General features: G+C 39.6%; 2 protein-coding genes across 7 annotated transcripts in view; one reads left to right on the forward strand and one right to left on the reverse strand.

Moving 5' to 3' along the window:
* Window positions 1-22,120, reverse strand: part of MATR3 (matrin 3) — a 1,017,354-nt gene that overhangs the window by 554,685 nt on the left and 440,549 nt on the right. The window lies entirely within an intron of this gene.
* The window catches only part of FBXW11 (F-box and WD repeat domain containing 11), a 77,882-nt gene that overhangs the window by 53,046 nt on the left and 2,716 nt on the right, over window positions 1-22,120 (forward strand). For all 6 annotated transcript variants that reach the window (XM_049829447.1, XM_049829449.1, XM_049829451.1 and 3 more), the window contains 7 exons: window positions 11,732-11,869; window positions 12,484-12,602; window positions 13,620-13,869; window positions 15,035-15,153; window positions 15,783-15,893; window positions 16,906-16,984; window positions 18,540-18,728. In XM_049829447.1, the coding sequence (XP_049685404.1) occupies window positions 11,732-11,869; window positions 12,484-12,602; window positions 13,620-13,869; window positions 15,035-15,153; window positions 15,783-15,893; window positions 16,906-16,984; window positions 18,540-18,701 (978 nt within the window). In that variant the 3' untranslated portion in view covers window positions 18,702-18,728. The remainder of the gene's footprint in view (window positions 1-11,731; window positions 11,870-12,483; window positions 12,603-13,619; window positions 13,870-15,034; window positions 15,154-15,782; window positions 15,894-16,905; window positions 16,985-18,539; window positions 18,729-22,120) is intronic.

The raw sequence follows: 22,120 nt of genomic DNA on the forward strand, positions 1-22,120 counted from the left end.
GTAACTTATTACTTCTAAAGTGGTGACTGTTGCAAATACAGCTTTCTTCACATTATGGGATTTCCCCCCTCCGCCCCCCCTTCAGTGGTTTGATGAGAACAATAATCAGTCCTACAATGATAAACCCCTGCAGGGGCGTCCGTGGTAAAGAAACTGCAGAAATGACTATTCTTTTCTTTGATATACAATTTTGCTTATCTTGCTTATAATTTGGGTTTGCTCACTCATTTTAAAATGTTTCTGATAAATTAGGATCATCTTAGTATTCTGCCTACTGGCAGAAAATCTGTCTTGCTCAGTTTGCTGTGTACCCACCACAAAACTCTTAAATCGTACCACAGACTGTAATGGATTTATTTCAACCACGTGACAGATGTGTAATTACTGGTCTGAAATTCATTAGTGGGGAAACACATGTTTTGATGTTTAAGACAGATGTGAACTAAGGGAATAAATTCTGCTATGGCAAATGTGAATTTGTGTTGCTTGGCGCTCAGTAAACAAAATTATTCAGAACTCTTAATCTATCTGTAAAATGTATCTACTGGAAAACAGAATCCAATTTTCATATATTTTTTTTATAACCCTTGCTACACAATTTATAAACATTTAAAGATAAAGAACTAAGCATGAAATGTAGCCTAGGTAAAATAAGATCAAACTCAATATTTGTGAGCTGAATGATACACATTTTATTATTTGAAGGGAGATGTCTTATCTGTGTAAGGGATGACAGTGATGTTGCAGTGACAAGAAGCCCATGGGATTAAGGAGAACTCTTAATGTGACGTTTTCTTGTGTTCTGCAAAATTCTGGCATAATTCAGTAAAGAAAATGGGCAAAAAGCAGTGGCAAACCTTTGTGTATAGCACTGAAAGAGTTCTGCATGATTATAACTCACATTTTTAAAGTTACTTCTTCGTTTGTTTAGGTATAAGTGGAACATGTGTATAGGAATTCTTATTAATAGAGATGGGAGTATTCCTTAGGGATGTTCTGAGGACTTTGAGGCCTTTTGAACTGTCTCAATCTGCTATTTAGTACTTTGATTCTTTAAGTACAATGCACAGAAATGAAGCTCCTGAACTGGACAGTTCTTGCTAGTATGAAATAAGTAGGAAAAACCAAAAACCCTCATGCTTCTTTCATCATCAGTATCAATATTAAATGTAAAAAATTTTCAGTCTCTAGGTATCCGGGAGTGGGGAAAGGGTATGCCACTAAAAATATATTGTAGTAATGAACATAATCCTTAAAAATAAATTTCATTAATTTAACAATAAACATATTAAAGCCTCAAACTAGGAGGAAAAATTTGTACTGCACAGCCTGAAAGGTGAGGGCTTGTATTCAAAATGGATAGAAAACACTTTGGTGTCTGGGAGTCAAGAAACACAGATTTATAATATTCTTTTGAACCTAACTTCCTTTCAGAGTTTCAACTCACAAATTTTTATTTTTCATTATATAATGCTCAGGTGGATGATGTGATAAATGTAGAATATGCCGAGTAAGGGGTTATCTCGTGACAAGCTTTGAGATGGAGCTGGAGTGGTAGAGCATGCTGTATGTAAAACATGCTATGCCACTAGTACTTAAAAATAGTAATGTGGGTAATGAGCGTGGGAAAAGAGTTGTCTTTTCTGTGGTGTACAAAGAGTAAACTGTAAGCTGTTGCCATGGTTTCTGCCCACTCCAGACTCCCTGGCAATCCAGCTACTTTTACATATGATTTCTGTGGTTTCTATCTATCGCTTATATCCTGAACGATGTTAAATATTACTGGGACATGCAGGGAACTCCTGTGTGTCTCAAACTCAGATGGAGAGAGGCAAGAATATAGAAGCAGAATTAGGGCCGTTCAGGGAAAATCTCTTGTAGGTCTGTACTTTCCATTCTGTGCTTGTGTCTATAAACCTATGAAAAACCTTTGGTCGTTAGTGGTTGTCAATCATTTGGGGTAGAATTTAAGGTATTGGCAAATAACCTCAATGCTGTCCACGGCCCGTGGATACTTTGGTAGAGCAGTAAAGCTGAAAGGAGCCAGGACCTGTTAGCTGCGGGCTCTTGCCTCTGAACTTCACTTTAGCAAAAGTAAGCATACGCCTCTGCCCAGATTCTGGAAACAAATGCATCTTTGTCCCATCTTCTAGAGTGGTGAAGTCTCTCTTTGAAAACTAATGGCTACTTCCAGAATCATCACTGCTCAGTTTGTACAGGCAGTGCGTTTCCCACTCCTGGTTCTTCAAACTTGCTGAACAGGAGGGGGAAGGCAGAAGTATGGGGGTATTGTGCCATGTCAATTTTTTCCCTGTTTACATATTTCCTTTAAGCCTTCTGAAATATTGCTGTTTTCCAGGCTTCCAACCTGGAGTGGGCTTAGTGTTTCTGCTAATAGTCAAGGGTCCAATAATTCTTCCACTTCTAAAAGTCTATTACAATTTTTCTAATAAATCACCCTTTAAAGCACTTTTCACAAATTGCTTCCCTAAGGGACTGTCAAAAGAAGCTTTTAACACTGTTTAAAAATGTAGATGGTGAGTAACAGTAACAACAAAATTAGCTATAAGATTAGGAGCACTTCTTAACTTGTTCCTCCCCTTATTCTGTTTTTAAGCCTGAAGTCATGCTCTCCCTCAGTTTCATACTTTTCTCATTCATTCACTTTTCAAAGCAATGTGCAGAAGGTCTTAAATAAGACTTTAATCTTAGCTGTGATGAAGAATTTTGTATCTCTGAATAACAAAATGTTTTTTCTTCAAATATTTGCCTGGACCTTTAAGATATTCCTGTTTCTGTCAGAGGGTCCGAGTTTAGGGAGCTAGTGATGAGCCAAAGGCTACGATATTAGCATTTATATAATTATGTAAGTATTTTTGTAAGACATGTATCTTGTGTTCAAAGGACTTGAGTTTTTAATACACAAATATATTTGATGTAACACAAAAATGTTGTTCAGTATTTTACGTATGGAGCACAAAGATTAACGAAATTCTGCTAGACTGTTTCTAATGATAAGAGTTATTAATTTACTGCAGCTGGTACTAAATTGGGTTGTGGGTAGAGATGAGCTTAAAGGAGAATGCACTCTGTCCTTTGGATTGACAGAATTTGAAAAGTAATCCAAAACCTGAATTAACAATTGGAAGGAAAAATGAGGAATGATAAATAGCAAATTTGAATTATTTCCCTTGGGCTCTATTTGCATTTTGGGTCAAAAGTCCATGCAACCACAAAGTGTTGTTAGCTGCAAGGTAATACAGGCAATGATTTGGCAAAGTGAGGTTCCCTTGCCTCTCTGAAAATTTATTAGTGCCAATATCTGTTTATTTTATGCCAAACACATTTTAGGAACATAATGTCACTTCTGAAATCATTGGATTTGAACATAAGAGGACATTTAGAGATCTGAAACCAAATTCTTGGAAAGAGGTAGTTACTCTCCACCTCCACTGTGAAGCCAAATATTTAATTAGGTTTCATTTCACAAGAGGTGGTCCAGTAATTTTAAATGTCTCCAAGTCAGATGTTGAATTGCCAAGCTTCTTTACGAGCTTTTTTAAAGGGAAAACCTGATTTGGGGCTTATCCTAGAAACCTGAACCCGGGTTTGCAAGTCCTTGTTTATGGAGATGATCTGGTTGGTGTGGGGTATCCTGTGGCCAGGTGCAGTCTCAAAGCATCGTGGGGAAGGTCAGCCTTTTTAATGGGACTGTGTTAATCGGCACGCTGCCAGGATGGGAAGTTTAGTACTGCTGATTCCAGAACCCCAAGTCCCTGGATTTTTTCCATATTATTTGTGAAGCTTGGCCAACTATTCTGTTTTCCCCTCAGGATTAGCACAAGTATCTATTTCTTGTGATGAGTTGAGAAGGCTTATTTCATAAATGTTCCCCTTATCTTTAGGCACGTGGCAAGTGCCCTCATCTTGTTTCCATGGAGACTTAGGTCCACCTAATTAAGATGAGAATTAAAATGTGATTTTGCTGAAGACTTTAGGAAAATGTGGTGCCAGGCCATCAGATAAACACCATGTGTTCTTCTGAATTTTGAAAAAGTTCAGATTTTAGGACTGGAACTGAAATTTTAAAGCCTTGGGAAAATTTGAAAAGTGGAAGAAGTCAGCTCTTGCCCTAAGTCACTGCCAGCATTGGGAGATCTTTGTTTATGAAAGTTGCAGTGTATAATGTCTGGGGGAGATGCGTTTGTTTAGTACTGTTCTAATTATGATGCCAGAGAAATTTTATGTCAGTGTGTGTGGAGAATCTGGTCAGCATTATATGCCTAGAAATTTTTTCAGCCAGCCTTTGAAATCTCTACTCCACAGGCACTTTCCAAAAGGCATTTCTTAAAAATTAAACTGGCCAAGGAAAGGAGAGAGTTTTGAGCGGCAAGGACAAAGTTCTTGTGGTGCATGGCACAGATTTTGGCTCTCATGTCTGAAAAGGGCAGATGACTCCTTTCAGATGCCTCTAGCGTGGGATGGATCCCTGGCTTGGCTTTTTTTGTTCACTTTGACCATGTCACACCTAATTTTTTCCACAAATGGGCAAACTAACACTGCCGGTTTTCTTCTGCAGATTTGAAAGAGGGATTTATTGTTCCCATTTGAGTACTTTGAATGCCCTGTGCTCCGATAGGGGCTGATAACTACCTGTTTAAATAGAACTTTGTATTTTAATGGGGTTGTGCATAAACTTAGCTATTGTCTCCAATGGAATCTAAAAGATGCAATAGTTTTGTTTTTCAGCAGCATTGTTCTTAGTCAGGTGTTGTGTATAGTCCAGATGCATGTGTCATTGAAGTGCCTCAGAGGACCTCCCTCTGTTTTCATTGCTGTTGGCTTGTATTTTTAAGATTTCCTCTCCATGTCTGGAAGTTACAGCAGTACTTCTCCTGTATCGCTTTGGTGTGAGCAGGGGTCCATTTAAAGTTAGTATATTTTGATCCTGCGTCTGTAACTTGAAAGCTTGAAATTTTACTCTTATGTGCGTTCGACCTAGTTGATGGAAGTTGGTGGCAATGGGGATCCTTTAAGAGAAAACCAGCAAGACCCATCAGTGGGTGTTACTGTGATCATGGCAGCTGCAGAGATGAAAAAGGTTTTTTTCATCAGATGCTGCCCTTGTATCTCTTTGGGGATCTCGTGCTTTGTGGCTGCATTTGCGGAGGTGCTTGATAGAGAAGACAGACCTTTCAGGGAAAAGCAACTGCTTTGCTTATCTGCATCCTCCTGTTAGAGGTTCTCCTGAGTGGAAGTTGAGAGCGTTCTTTACTCCCTCCCTGGGGAAACAGAACAACTGTACCGGCCAGATCAAAGATTGGCTAGCACACCATCCTGTCTCTTGACAGCATCCAGAAACAGATGCATGGGGCAGAGCACGGGGACGTGATGCAGCTACACATCATTTACATGGGAGTAATCAAAGTCTCTCGTGTCCTGCCTCTGCCGTGTGTTCTTTCTCCCTCAACAAGTCAGGCACTTACCTCCATCCTGGGCAGTAAGATAGTCCTGATACTGAATTACTGTTCTTTAGGTCTGAAACTTCAGTTTGTTGCCTTTTTTTTCTGATTTGCTTAAGCTCTTTCTTGTGTACAACACCATTTTGACACTTAAAGAACATGCTGTCTTTGCTTCATGCTTGATGAAATGGTCAGTATCATACTGTCAGCTTTCTCCCAAAGTGATTTCCTATGTTCCTTGTATGTCAGTGGCCTTTAATGCAGTTTATACAAGTCACGTTCTCGTCATCTGTTAAGACATTAGCATATTGCACTGTCCAGATGTGTCTTGTTCAGCACTGTAAGTTTGATCTGTTCTTTTTAAATGTGGCTTTAAAAAGGGTTCAGCAAAGCTGCAGCGAGACTTGGGAATAGTTTTACTTGGTGGACCTTCGAGCAACTTCGTGCATATTGGATCAATAGCATGCAGAAAGAGACAACACTTCATCAATTTATATTGCCTGCATTTGGATCTTATCTAAGCAGCTGTAAACATTAGGAACTCTGATTTTTAGGTCTCGAGTTCTGCCAGGAAATCATGATTTAATTGTAACACTTGCTAGAAAAAGCTTCCCATTCCTTTTTCTCTAGAGTTGTTTAGATTTTTGGATATTTTTGGACTTCACAGTTTAAGGCTTTTCTTCTGGTCTTGGAGTTCATACTAAAAGTGATAAAGCCCATGTAGTGTTCAGATGTGAAGTGGCTCTCAGTAGTACACTCCCAGCTTTTTGGCTTCACTTTAATTTCAGACTGTTCTTCAAAACATAGCCTGAGTATCCTGTGATTTTTATAAATCACTCCAGAAGCCCACTTTTCCATTATTGGAAGTTTTTTCCCTTTTTTTCTTGTGAAAGTGAGCCTTTGCTTGTATTAAACAAATGCATGCTGAACTTTAAATATATACATATATATGTATAAAATTAGCATATGTTATATGTTAGTGGGGTATAGTGAATCCTTATTTCTCTATTTGTTAGACTTGCTTCAGTTGTTCTTCATAAAGGTGGTTTTTTTTCTTACTTGACTCTTCCGTTTGCATGAAATGAGGTAAATACCATAAATCAGTTGATCGCTGTTTTGAATTAATCTTCGCTTAGGTTTACTTCCTTGCATTCTTTTACTATGTTTACTACCTCTTCCCATGTAACATGGCAACAATTTCTTCCATGTAATTTTTTGTTTTCTTCTGGACTTTCTCTTAGCTTTAATTGTGAATAATGTAAAACATGAAGGAATCTGTGGTAGTGGAAAGTGCAGATTCTTTTGATGAGCAGTAGTGCCTGCATTTTCAGATAAGTAGTATAAAAAATTTAACTTAGACACTAAATAGTTCCCATAGGAGGGACACAGTGTCATGCAGCTCCCAGTTGTATAGCTGCCGCCTTCCACATTTTAAAGCATTTTGAGCATAAAATCCAAATCTATTTACTCTTCTGAGTCCTGTAGTGTAGCATGAATTGTGTTGGGTCAGCTTTTTCATGGAACGGGGTAAGATAATTAATAGGGAAAGGCAATATGCTTAATGGTAAAAGTAGGATAATAAATGGCAAGATGCGGTGGTGGATGGTTTGCAGCACTTGGTGTTCTCTCTTCTAATAGCGGTGCCAATTTATGTTCAATTACTGCTATCTGTATACCCTGCTGCTCGCTTCCAAAGACATGTTTACTGGCTGAGGTGACAATATGCTGAAGTCTTAGTGAATGTGTAATTAGATATACCATGCCTGCAGCCAAAACTCTTCAGCTACTCCGTTGAGATGTAGCTCTGTAGACCTTACTGACCACATAATTTTCTTGTTCATCGCTTCCATTATGCAGCTGGTCTGAGAAGGAGGTGTTTTATGAAGGGGATGTGGGATACAGTGCAAGTACTTTTTCTACCATACCACTTTGGTGCAGGGGTTTTATTGCTGTCCATGTACAATACCCACCTCAGTGGTGATCCAGTCCCTGTGGTCTGTGAGTTTTTAGTTGTCTTTGCTGCTACATGCCTACCACTGGCACTTAGCTTCTCAACAGGGGTTTATAGAAATGATGACACTCACGAGAAAGATGGTGATGCTCTTTACTTGCAGGGTTTTCATCCCTCTGCGGGCTGCTTTGGAAGGAGGCTTTGCTGCTGGCATGTTTTGTCCTCTGTTGCTGTGAGGCAGTCATCCCTGTGTGGTCAGAAATCTTGTGGTTTATGCGGTTGTGGTAATGACAGGATAGCTAGTGCTCTGCAGATTCCTCTTGAGGACCAGTTCAAGCCTTCTAGGTAATAAGCATCACATGGCCTTTCTTCTTCAGGCTGATATAGAGACTACAAAAGCTCTTTGGCCCTCACTGTCTAACAGCAGCTTGGAGACCCAACAGTGAATTCCAGACTCAGGCCAGGATCTAGGGAATCCTTCTTCAAGAGCTTGATGCTGGTTTTTCCCCCCCTGATGGTTGTAGCATCTTCAGAGAGCCTGAGAGAGGAAAGGCCTCGAAGATAAAGGGAGCCTGGTGCTATGCCCAAGCTGTCATTTTGTCTTTGCTTATCAAACCCTCTTAACTTCATAATGAAATATTAAGTCCTCTCCACCCTGATGACATGTTCATTTGCTTTTGCCTTTCCTCTGCCACAGTCAGGAGGGCTTTTCTTTTTTCTCTTTGAAGAAAGCATGTGAAGAACAAGGGTTTGGATTTTAACTGCCCCTAGCATAAATGCCTAACGCTTCAGGAGAAATCCCTGCGTACGTAACAAACGTGTATGTTCATTTTTCTTTTTTCTGCCCCATTTGTCCTGCAGGAGAATTGTGTATTCAGAGGGAACAGAAACTCCTTGGTTTATAGGATTAAGATAAACCCACTTACTCTGCAATAACATTCACAAGGATAAAAATGTGATTTTTAGCCAAGGAGCTGAACATAGTGTACATTATCAAATGGGAAAAAAACCCTGTTCCTAGTAGATTATCCTTAACACTTCCAATGTATAGTTAATGTTCCAACTGTTAATCCAGGTGAATTGCTTCTCTTTTTACAGTGCATCTTTGTACCAGTGAACATATTCTGGCATGGTCAAGGCTTGGCTCTACCTCTACATCTTGGACTATTTTCTATGTGTACTTTTCTCTCTAAATGCCTTTTTTATCCATTTATGCATTTCTTCAGCTGCCAAATGGCTCTCCTGCTGTGGCAGATGCTTTGGCTTCATGCTTGGTCTTTATCCCTTGTATGTCCAGATTTTGTTGGTTATACAGCATTTGTCAGCTACTTGCTGCTATTGCTCTAGTGAGCTTTTAGGAAAGTGTGAGAAACTTTTTTTTCTGTGTGTGTGAACTAAGGAGATAGTGTTGTGCAACATCTTGCTTTTAATTGTGAAACCCAAGTTTAGAGGCAGTTATCTTGGAAACTTTGAGGGGATCTGTAGAAAATACAGTAGTGGGTGTTGCATATATTGGTATTAGGTTTGGTACCGTAAATATGCAAATAAACTGTGAGTCTCTTCATCATTGACTCCCTGATGCTTGTAACAGTCCATAAAACATAGCAATTTCTTCCTCACCCCTTGTACATGCATGCCTACGTACTTGGTGTATACACAGTTTATTAAGATATCTCCTGGATGGAGTTGCAGATGAAGACTTTTATGAACTGCCCTCTTCAGTAACAACCAGAAATTTTCTATAGTGAGAAGCTTTAATGTGGTTGCCAGTATTGTATTAAGCGTGTTCCTTTTCAGAGGGTCCTCCGGGTTGCCCACCCACTCAGCTGTATTTAGTCATCTAAAATAATGTTATTTCTCTATACGTCCACATCTGTTTTCACTCTATTGCCAATTGAAATGCTGCTGTATATTCTCTGTGTATTGTGGCTACTTTCCCAGCATATTGAAAATTTACGCAGTGTAAGGGGATTTTACAAGTTCTCGAAAAACATGAAGTATTTTCCCACAGTAGCCACACCGTATAATGTCTAAATGAAATGACATCTATTCACAGAATTAAAATGTGCACCTGCATATGACTTACTGCTTTATCGTGCCTTCACACAGATATAAATAATACTTTAGTTTCTTTTATTTGAAGCCAACATTTTCTTATGGGGAGCTTATTAAGTAGCTTCCTATAGTGAACTTGTAAGAATTAAGCCAGCTAGCATCCTGAATGTCTGGTAAGCACACTTTTACTGACTGCTGTTTTGTTTAGGAAACTGTTACAAGCAAAATTTCTGATTTGTGGTGTTCTTAATGTATTCTGTAGCTATCGGTAATCGTCGCAGGAAGCTGAAGTGTGAAAGTGCTCAAATGGTGTTTGAGCACTCGGCAGCTGGGGTAATCTGGCACGTGTTACGTACAGCTGCTTATTTCAGACCTTCCCAAGAACGTTGCTTTAGGGAAACTCTCTCTTAAGACTTCTTAGAATTGAATGTCTCAACGTATATGGCTTTTAAACTAAATTGGCTAACTCAAATCTGCGATGCTTTATCTCCTGTGTCTTCAGTGTTAGTATTGCATTTTTAAATATCTGGCCTTCAGATCTGTAATTATATTGGTTCATGCTATTAATGTCTAAAATCCTCTCCTGTTTCTGAGGGTCATCTCTGTAGCAGCAAAGGAATTAATGAGTTGCAGTTCTGCCTTCCTAGCACAGATGATAAATCTTCAGATAAAGCTTGAGAATTGCCTGTCTTTCCTCCTCAAAACCTCCATCCCATGCTGAGCAAGTAGCATAATGAGCAGTCTGCTGCCTTCAAGGCAGGAGTCCAAGGCTGAACCAGTGCAGTGTCAGATTTGAACTTTTTAAGCCCAGTTCCCAGTGTGACAATCAGCAGTGTGCTAGCTGGCCAGAAGAGCTGATCCCAAACTGACAGATGACTTGCTATTGCAATTTCATTAGCTTCTCCACCAAATTGGAAGAGAATGAGAGGGGATGAATAACTTGTCAGCATGCTCCTCTAGAAGCATCTCTTAATACTTATGATTTAGACAAATTCCTGTGGCCCATCAGGTTTGTATTATGACTATGTATAAGTCTCTCCAAATTGCATAATGGGAGACAATTGAAGTAGTGAATGCATGGAAAACAAAGTGGTAGGTTAGTTTTCCCTTGGAGCAGATGTGTTTTCTTAGAATTGGGATGTCATAGTCGCACTGCACTTTTGCCTTTAATAAGCATTTCAGTTGTTTTCCAGTCTTGGAGGAGCTGCAGAGGTGCCTGCTATTGCTTTGAAAGTTAGGATTTGATTATAAATATGCTTTTCCAAACAAACTGACAGTCGATCAGCTTCTCCCCAGGTTTCCGTGCAGTATTTGTTGGGGATCCCAGGGAAATAGCTAAATAAATAGCCTGTTCTGGTGCCTATACTGGAAGACAGAAGGCATCCCAGCCTGTCTGGGTACTGCAGGCCTGGAGATCTGTGCACGGATTCTCTTATGATTGTCGTTATGAACTTCCTATCCAAAATCCCACATTTCTTTGAAACCAACATTGGTTGTCTTAGAAGTAATGAAGCTGATTAAAACATGGAAATATCCTTGTTCTGCTATGAAGTAGTTTGTGGCTTTTGAGGTGTGTCAGGTCTCTTTCCTTAAAAATAACTCTCAGAATGAAAATGTTGAGAATTACACTTCCACAGATTTTAAGGGGGGGTGTGGGGTGTGAGGAAGTAAGTTTGGATTATTTGAAATCTTTTAGTCCCTGTTCAGTTTTATTTTTATCAGGCTTTAAGGTACTTAGAGGAGGCTTTCATATCTCAAAATCCCTTTATAAGATGTGTAACAACAGTTAATAGGTGAAATGATGGGGTAGTGGAAGGAAAGATCCAAGAACACCCATAACCTCCCTGTTGGACTCAGCAGATCTGTAATATTAGTTACTCAGGTGAGGCTGAACATGGCAGCATATGAGCTCCTGGTTTAATCTTTGCTGATTATGTCAGAGTGTCATGTAAATATGTGGGGGGAACTGAATTGTTATGAAATGTATCACTCTAATGGCTCCTTTGAAAATTCTTATTAAGGTTAGTTGACTGTAATTTAAACCACTAAACACAGCTTTTGTCATGAAAAGTTATGAAAGTCCTGATTATAATTCATTGCTTTTTGTGTATTGGGGTGGAGAAAAGATACATTTAAGTTTTATATACTTCAAATTTAAGGATGACATATGCAAAAGTGGAAAGATTGCTGTGTACGTGTTGGAGTAGTCGTGCTCAAGCATGCAGCCTCATGCCTAACTCCTGATTGTTTCCCCTCTTGTTAGACTATAGAATCTAACTGGCGATGTGGGCGACATAATTTGCAAAGGATTCAGTGCCGCTCTGAAAACAGCAAAGGTGTCTACTGTTTACAGTATGATGATGAAAAGATTATCAGTGGCCTACGAGATAACTCTATTAAGGTAAACACTTTTTTCAGTCTTTTCCCTAGAGATAAGTGGGTAATTCTACCTTGGAAAGCTAACTGCTTGTGTTTCCTTGATTCCTCTTTTCTCTTCATGGGACAGTATTTATCTGTGCAGGGTTTATGAGGATGGGATGTCTTCTGTAGCTTGGCAAAGTTCTCACCTGCACTTTGCTCTGGAAACTTTAGGGACTGACAGCCAGAGATCAAAACTATTGACCACAAAGAAATGTTTGTGAAATCAGAGTTCACATAACTTGAATGAAGACTGCATGTGCCACAGGCCTTAGCTGTGGTTTTTGTCATTGCTAGTAATTTGCTTTTATGCTAGTAGGTTGCTTTCATGCTAAATGTCCACGGCGTTTCCTTTTACAAAACAGGCTTTTATCTTTTCACAATCATTGGTTATTTCACTGTTCTGTCAAAAACTTGCGTCAAGACTTCCTTAAGCTAAAAGGGAAGACAGGCGCACTGATTGAACAAGCTAACTGCCCGTGGATTCTTCCTGCTATCTCGTAGTTTTCTTTCTTCCTTCACAGTTGCGGCAATGTTCAAGTCTGGGATCCATGTTCTTGATCTTGATAAGCCCTTTATACCTCTTGTTTTTAACAGATTTGGGACAAAACAAGCTTGGAATGTTTGAAAGTATTAACAGGACATACTGGCTCGGTTCTTTGTCTGCAATATGATGAAAGAGTCATTGTAACTGGATCTTCAGATTCTACAGTGAGGTGAGTGTTAAGTTTTTGCACAAAAAAATTCGACTATCAGGGCTGGGAATATTTACAATAATCTCTAAATATCAGAGAACATCCCTAATGTGAATGTGATACTATTATCCCAAAACCAAGATAGTCATACTTGGCAAAGCATCATACTATATAAAGTTTTTTCCAAATCTGTTTCATTTTTTTTTACTGTTAAGAATTTTGGAGAAATGTGACCCAAGTGATTCAAGGCCTATCCTGAAGTTGTAGAATGGCTGATGGCCAACTATACAATAATTTCTTCTTGCACTGTCTTCTGACATCTCTTAATTAGGACTATTAATTAAAGGGTATTTGGTATATATGGAGCACTTGTCTTGACTGCAATTTTGATGATACTGAATTTAAATCCTTGTATGAATTCAACGGTCAGTAGATGTTAGATATAAAGACACCCGGGTACTTCAGTGGAAGGGCCTTGCCTCCTTCTGGTTTCTTGCATCGGTATACCAATGTCAGTCTCTGCAAAACTTGTCAAAAGTTAAGAACTGATTTTAACACCATTCAGGTACTATTAGTAGTGATTTTTCACTTCATGTAAGCGAGGAGGTAGCCCTGGAGGGTGCTACGTCCCAATTGCTACTGGTGTGCGCAAAATCTGAATGAATGGTGTAAAACTGAAAAAAATCCCTCGTATTGGATAGTATTTGTTTTGGTCTGTTCCATCAATTTGTACATCATACCAGTTTTAGTCATCCTGGAGGATTTGTAGAGTTGTTAAGCAGCTATTTCTTTTAGCAGTGGTCCTAGCTGAGGCATAATTGTTTGCTGCTGTTAATTGTTGCTTGTGAGTCTGAGATGTGAACGAGGGTACTTCCCCAGCACCTGCCTTCCTGCCTTCCCACCTTCCCCACACCCTAAGAGATGTTAAACAAGCAGAGAGCTCTCCATTAGAGGTAGTGGCAGACTTGTGCATGTTTATGCTTTATACCATGCATAGCCATCATCCTTCATTAGGAATAAAATTCTTTTCTTTTGCAGAGTTTGGGATGTAAATACAGGTGAAGTTCTGAACACGTTGATTCATCACAATGAGGCAGTGCTTCATTTGAGGTTCAGTAACGGCTTAATGGTGACATGCTCAAAGGACAGATCAATTGCTGTTTGGGATATGGCGTCACCTACTGACATCACCCTGCGCCGTGTCTTAGTTGGCCATCGTGCTGCCGTTAACGTGGTAGACTTCGATGACAAGTATATTGTGTCAGCGTCAGGTGACAGGACCATTAAAGTAAGTTGGCAGAGCTCTAATCTAGGTCCGTGTGCCTACCAAACCAGAAAAGCTTCTAAGCGTTATTCAACTCTGAATAGCCAAGGTGCTCATACGCAGTTCTGTGCCTTTTTCTTTACCATTCAGCTAGCTGCTTCCTCTCGCTAGCTGTTAATGTCTTTATGCACATAACTAGGCTCGTAACATTTTTGTGGCTTCTGTTGTACAATTGCAAGAAAGTAAAGCCCATTTGCTGTTTGAACTCTAGTCTCAAGATCAGTTTGTTTGTTAAATGTGGCACATTTTGTGCCTTTTTCCAAGCGCTATTTTTTATTTCAATTGGCGGTCCTGTTCCAGATGTGAAATTTATCAGCAGTTGCCTTTCCTCACCACGCCTTCCCAGCAGTGCAACCAGACTTTGCCATGTTTGAAGAATTAAGAGGCTGTATTTGAAGACTATTACATACCAGAAGATTTGAGTTACCCTGAGTGTATTAATGTAACAAAGGCGTTTCCACCCTTCCCTTTCTAGAACCAGAGCTACCTTAGACTGTGCCAAAAAGCTCTTGGCAGTTTAATGTCCAAATATCTGCCAGAGATTCTGCTGCACTCTGTGTTGGAAAATGAGCCACTGGATACTCTACATTACAACTTCAATTACAGTTCATTAAAAATGGGCAAAGTTGATTGAATCATTTAATGTTAAGAAAGAAGCAGCCACCGAACTTTTATAGGCCATGGTTTTGGCCTTCTCTTACTAGTAGATTGCTAGCAATTTCTTTGGTAAAAAAATGTGGGGGTGTGTAATAACTTCCACTTTTAAAAATTATTACTAATCTATCAAGATTCAAGTGTAATCAAGTTGTTGATATCAGTTGGGGCAGTCTCTACCACCTGAAAATATTTTATATACAACCCCCACCCCCCCAACTTTTCTCATTGACTCGATGTGCAACAGCAGTGCCTGTGGCTCCTGTCACTGCTAGGTCCCCATAGCGCCGGTCTTCCATTGATGCCAGGTACCCACTCTTTGCCCGTAAAAATACTATGTGAGTTTTCATTCCACTATCCAGCAGTGGTCAGCCTCAGACCTCTTCTGTTTATGAATTCATAACAGCTTCTACTGAAATTGAAAAGCCTTGTTTAGGCGTAATTCTCAGAGGAGCATTTATCTTGTGTTTCACAGGTCTGGAGTACAAGTACATGCGAGTTTGTTCGTACATTAAATGGGCACAAGCGTGGCATTGCATGCCTCCAGTACAGGGATCGACTAGTTGTCAGTGGATCTTCAGACAATACCATTAGGTGGGTGCCTGCAAGCTGCTATTGGTATGTAACAGTGCACATTTGCACACGTGAAAGTAGGATTTCCCCTGACCTTTGATGCTGTCCTGTGCTGCTGCATGCACAAAACATCCTTCGTATGTCTTACTATTGGAGCAGATGATGTATGAATGAAGCTTAACTCAGTGTGAGAGTAAATGTATTGCATCCCTGTGAAAAAGTGGGACACCTGAGGTTTATGTCAAAGGTAAACAAAACTTCTTATCTACTGCTGTAGTTTATCACCTTGTCTTCTGCTTGGAGAGATGAGGAAGACGTTGGTCACTGGCTTTCTTACTTTCTGAACCTCCAATCGTTTGTTTATGCAGAATAGAAAAAAAGTATATTAATATTTCCCAAGATTACTTAACACATATCCAACCTTTACTTGTATGTAATTTTGAATGACTAAATTTTGATATACTGCAGCTACGATGCAAACTTATCTCTGAAAAGCATGGAAGGAACATCTCATGGTTCTGATGTCTTTTTAAGCAAATTATGTGATACCTCCCACAGAAAACTGTTCAGTAGCATGCTTAAATTGCTGCATGTGAGGCTAAAGGACAGTGCTGAACCTGAAATACTCAGACTTTCTCTGTTCTTTTAAGACTATGGGACATTGAATGCGGTGCCTGTTTAAGAGTATTAGAAGGCCATGAAGAACTGGTTCGATGCATCAGGTTCGACAATAAGAGGATTGTTAGTGGAGCCTATGATGGGTACGTTTTTGAAAGCAATTTCAAGAAAACTTGCCTTTCTTAGCAAAGCATCTTCTGAAAGCCACTGAGCCTTGTGTAAGGGCTCTTTTGATTTGGCTAATGGATCAATATTTAACTGAGTGGCTTCTGCTTGAGCATTTCAGTGCAGCAGGCTGCAGTTTTAAGTAGCCGAGAAACTGCTTTTCCAGTGCTCTTTAGCACACTCCTCAATTGTGTTATCACTCAAGTTTGACTTCCCGTAGAAAGTAAACATTTGTTTGGCTGAAGCGACATTCCTTTGTTTCTTCTCTCAGGAGTTGCTCCTTGCCAGGTCCTGTGTGCTTGGAGCGGTTTAGGCTTTCTATTTTTGTAAGACAGCAGCACTGAAAATGTTTATTGTGAGCGTAAAATGTATCTTGCAGGGCTCTCAGAAGTCTTTAGTGACCATTTCTGTTGGCTTGAGGGCAGGAGCCCCACTGTTAGTGCTTCTGACTTTGCTCGGTATTTTCATTGTGTAGTGGATTCAAGACAGCTTACAGCCATGTCCAAATTGTCCATTTCTTTCTCTGCCTGATTTATATTTCAAGTGAACAGTAGAGTTACTGAAAACAATTCTTGAACTGTGTTTGTCTCTAGCCCTTTATTTGGGTTTAGTGTGTCACTGGGGTTGGCAGCTCCAGCTTAATTCCCACTGGAACTTTGCACCTCATCAGTAGTGCTGTGAGCTTTTGAGATCTTCTGCAGTTCCAAAATGGCTTGTGCATACACAGTCAATTTGTCTTTCACGTAACCAACCCACTTGGCCCATCACAAAGACATCAGTGTATTTGCTGCTAAAAAGAAATACAAAACTATCTGTGTTTTATGAGATCTAGCATTAGTATTTTGGTGAAGATAGATTCTAACATTTTGCTTGATCCTAATGAACTAGCTGTAGGGAAATTCTGGCGTGCTTTCCATTGCTTTAGATGTTTCTTCTATGCTTATACTTGAAACAGTGCTTTCATAACGACCTTCTTATTTTACTTTATAGCAAAATTAAAGTTTGGGACTTGCAAGCTGCTCTTGACCCTCGTGCCCCAGCAAGTACATTATGCTTGCGTACATTAGTGGTATGTAAAATTAATTTACTCGGGTTTATCTGAAATCTTTTATTTGTAAGTGAGAGGCATTTTATTACATTATAGTGGGATAGGTGAGAAACTCAGGAAGTTTTATAAAGCCTAGGCTGCTGCTTATTCTAAGAATAAAGAAAATTTTATATATTGTTATATCCTGAATGATTTGGATCTGAGCTTAAAAGAAAGATCAAGTTTTTCTAGTTTGAGATTCTCAGATACTCTTAAAAAAAAAAAAAAAAAAAAAAATCAGCGTGACACAGTATCAAATCATTCTAGTTGTTGTGTTTCCCGAATGTCATTGTAGGACTGGCTTTAAATTGCCTCTTATTAAAAAGGGGGGAGGAATCTTGTGAGCCTTTCCCAAACCTTTCTCCTAACCCTTCAATTTGGAAGGAAGAGATATGAAGAGGGAAGGGAGGTTGAGTTGAACGGATTATGACAGGAATTCTAATCACTTCAGAGGACTATCAGATTTAAGGCTGTTGCTTAAGTTATATTTTTCCTTTGTAATGAGTGTTTTTGTTTATGACAGTAGATTTAATTGAAAATAAATTAGGGAAATGGGTTCATAGCTCTGTTCATTGAAATGTGCATGAAATTTTACTTCAGGAGTCAATTTGACAAGCTAGTAGCAAGCCAAAGTTATTGTCTGTATGTGATAGTAACTGGCTTATTCAGCATGTACTTGGCCTTTCCAACACTAAAGAAGTGCTTACATGGCCAGAAATGCTTCTCATTTTTCTTTCTTTTCAGTAGTCTTTGCACAGAGATGATATTTAACTATTCTTTTATTCCACATGAATGCAGTGTATTTAGTTTTATTGAAGAAGTTGATTCTTCGCCTTCTGTGGGAATACTGTAGCCCAGGTTATAGCTTGGAGATCAATCTGACAGCTTCAGTTAGTCCTCAAATAAAAGTAGTGTACTCCTTTTAAATTTATTAAAAATGGATAAGCTGGACAAAGAGGAGACCCTCTTCTGGGCCTCTTAGTGCCATTTTGAGATTTCTTGGAAGAGCGGATGGAGCGTGTGCTCCTCCACCTCCCTTTCTTACAGCAGCATTTGAACACGGTCATCTTGACTAGTAAGCAAGCCATAATGGTCCTTTCAGCAGCGTGCCCTAGATGAAGCTGTGATGTGGTGTATTAGGGCTATACAAAAACAGAGTTAGCAGCAGTGTTGAATGCAAATGTTATGTAAGAGAAGGAGCCCTGGCAGATTGTCAGTGCCAGCCAATCTTCTAAATTGCTGCTGCTTGATTGATAGGCTGCTTTTGTCTTTAATAATCTCGGTCTCTATGGCTGGCACCTCCAGGGGAGGCTTGGGGTTTACAAGCACTGGATTTGGAAGCTGTGTGTTTTGCTGAAAAAAGCTTTCATACAAAACCAGCTTTTGTTAAACCTGAGTGTAATTATAACTAAGGGTTTCTTGACCAGCACACTCGAGTTTGAATACACCGATCTGTGTCTGGATACACATGCGAGTACAAAAGTAATGAAATGTTACCCTCTTCTTGCCTTGCTAACTGATTTCGTATTACTCACAGGAACATTCAGGACGTGTCTTTAGACTCCAGTTTGATGAATTTCAGATCATTAGTAGTTCCCATGACGATACAATTCTGATTTGGGATTTCTTAAATGTGCCACCCAGTGCCCAGAATGAGACCCGCTCTCCATCTAGAACATACACTTACATCTCCAGATAACAGTCTGCACTTTACTACCCTCAGAAGGTAAGCCTCCCTCTTATTATTGGATGTATAATAAATATCTGAAATTATCACCCTGCCTGCAGGTTGACTTAGTCAAAACAACAAGCTGATGTTTTCCTTAAGAAAATAAAACCTATTTATGCCACTTCTTTCACTGTCTAGTCTTTGTATGGTCATGCTTCAGCTTATAAAACTTGTCATGTTATCTTACCCCCTTCTATAATCCCTCCTGTTAATAATTGGGTACTTCAGGTATTTTATGGAAAGTTATTACGTATTCAGAACATTCTTGGAAACTGAGGAGATGTGGTCTATTGCACAGGTATTCCAGATATCCTGTGAAGTCAGAGCCTTTCAGAGTTCTTGATGCATCTGCTCACTATGTGAAGCTTTGTAATGAGCATTGTAATATACCTCTAGTAAACTGAACATGTGTATGATCTTTGGACAAATGCTCATCAGAAATGAGCAGTTCTGTGATAAGCACAAATAGTAGGAAAAGCTTTCAGAACTAAAAATTACATTGTGTTAGGCAGCCTGACAACTCAGAGCTGTCAGAAACGATGCAGATGAACTTTTCCTCTTGTGTTTCCATTTTTCTGCAAGTCAGCTTCATTTAGTTTTCGAAGCACGGTGGGTAAAAGCTCTGCTGTAGATCTGTTTGTTAGGACAGTGGATTCTTTTCCTTATGTCATCTATACTGCTGCCAACAATTGCACTTCAAACTATAAATAGCTGTGAATGCTGGGACTTGGAAAGATAGAAATTGCCTTACCAAAGCAGACCAGTCACCCCTTTCTCCAGTGCTGCATCTCTGCCAGTGCTGAGACTGGATGCTTCCAAGGAAGTGGAGACACCACAGCAAGAGGAGTTAGGACTAACATTGCCCCAACAGGAAGGATTTATTTTATTTGAAGTAGATAATTAATAGTTTGCTTAAACATTGTGGGAAAAGCTTTCCCTGGCTTCATGTAAGCATGGATTTTCGTTTCCTATCTGTATATGTTTATCCCTACTGTGGCAATGAATTCCTTGGGTTTTTCCACTCCTCCTGTAGGATCTCTGCTTCTGGCTAGGAAATACCTTCCTTTGTGAAGACACGCTTTGCTTTTTTGAGATGCTGGTTCTTAAAAATCAGTTTTCTTTCACCTGTGAGCATTCCTCAGGAAAGTGTTGGCTGCCTTTCCTGCTTACCAAACTCCAACTCATTTTAAAAAACCCACAACAAGATAATGTTCTCTCTGGATATGACACTTGGATCTGTTGGTTCATTAGGTTTCACAGAGAGTCAAGGCAAAAGTCTGGCCATTGCCAGACTGAGTTTCCTGTCTTTCTGAACCTGTTACTACTTCAATAAAATTAGGCCCATGATTAAGGAAGAAGTCTTATGCTATGATGATGAGTTAGTGTGCAGAATCAGCAGTTAATGGAATTTTCCCTTAAAACCGCATTTTTAAGAACACTGCTGTAAGGGTAGTTTAGTACAACTCATGGAATTCCTTATCCTGCCTGCAGAAGGAGGACAACAGAAATCTGAAAAGGCTAAACTGCTAACCTTAATGTTTGTCCAGAGTGGGGAAGTGGTTAAAAGCCACAACTTTCTTGGGAGATAAATCCTGAAACTACCCAAAGAGCCAGGTCCTCCAGCACTGCTTACCTGTGACTTCCACTTCAGAATGATTTTGTTTGATCCAGGTTGACATATTTGCATCCTTGTTGTGGAAAGCTTGATGCTGTCACTGATGGCAATGTCCCTAGAGACTTTGTCCTGCTCCTTTTGAGACAGAGATGCTGCCATTGGCTTCTGTGCCACCTGGGTCCATACCTAGGTGAACTTCTGCTGTGGAAACTCCAAGGCTTGTTGCAGTTGAATGGTTTTCCCTCTCTATTGAAAACTTTTTCCTCCTTTCAGAATAATTCTTTTTTTTTTTCTTTCCTTTTTTTTTTCCCTTCCCCCTTGCCTTTTCAGGCAGATAGAATGGGCTGCATGAGAAGACGACAATAGTTTAGGAACAATCTCCATCTGTCTTCCAGTTACTACACCAGTGCTTTCCTATTAACTTAGAAGATAATTGGAGATTGACAATTTTTTTTTTAACTAAGTTACAGCAGTATATTTGGCACGCTTCTTTTATTAGTTTTGATTCATGGAAAAGCTATACCCAGTGTGTCTTAAGCGTAAAAGAAATTAGGAGTTGAATAAAACTTCTATCAATTTGGTTGATGAGCAATATGCTGGTGTCTTACTTTCCTCTCTTGCCACATGTGGCCCACAAGACCCACTGTCATTGAGATTTGTCAGTGAAATATCAACTGCCTTTGGCAGTGTGTTCTTCCATTCAGATTCTGCACACTTGACAGTTTTGCACAGCTTATGTCTGACTTGTCCTGTCAGACAACTGAAACCGTGCTGATCTCCATATACTGGAAGTTGTTGGTGTTGGTAATGACAGTCCCTTAATAATTATTTCCTATATAGGAGAGATGCTGTGATGTCACTTTTGACGGGTTTGTCTGACTTCAGAATCCAAAAACCATAAAGCTACATAAAATTATGGTCAAACAGCTAATATTTCATTATGACATTTAATGAAACAGTTTTATATGCTTTCAAACATTATAGTTTTCTGAATTTTGAAACAGCCCCGTACACTTTTTTACAAGGCTTGCAGTGTTATGCCTCTTCAAAGCGGATCATTTTTGACAGTCCTGGCAGTTGGCTGCGAGAGTTTTATTGCTTTCTGTTGAATTCCTGTTGTTTATTGTAACATGATAAAAATTGTTACCATATGATAGTCTAGTATTCTTACATTAAGCAGTAGGCATTGGGCTGGGGGAAGGGAAGTCAAGGGGAAGTGCCTAAAGGTGTTTTAACCTTTCATGGGAATTCCATATCAGAAGAGGGCAGTTCTCCATAGTCCCTAAAAATGGTTTTGGGAAGTGGCAGGTGATATCAAAGTTCGGATTTAATTACATTAAGGACTTGCACTGGCTCCAAGCTAATGATGGAGTCACGTGGCTGGAAAAGGTAACCGAAATACAGAACTACTTGAGTTTTTTGTCGGGTTTTCTTAAAAAATCATGTATTAAAGCAACTGAACTTGCACCTGTGCAAAACCTGCTCCTCTGCATTGTGGAGAAGAAAGGAAAATTTTCTCGTAGTTGTATGTAGGTCACTGTTTCAGTAAATAGCGTTCAGCATTTAGCGAGACTAGCTGGTGAGCTGGTGGCTCACCTGCTGGTCCCCAGGAGGGTTTTTGATTCTTACTACATCTAAGAAAACTGCCAACCTGTAGGTGACCCCCAAGGACTATAGCTGTTGAGAATCTTGCTCTTACTTAACTACATTCAGAGCATATTCTGCAACAAAGGCAGCATCCTGTGGAGGTGCATCTGTCCTCGATGGAAGGACT

The sequence above is a fragment of the Accipiter gentilis genome, chromosome 26 (assembly GCF_929443795.1).
Source record: "Accipiter gentilis chromosome 26, bAccGen1.1, whole genome shotgun sequence".
NCBI lineage: Eukaryota > Metazoa > Chordata > Aves > Accipitriformes > Accipitridae > Astur > Astur gentilis.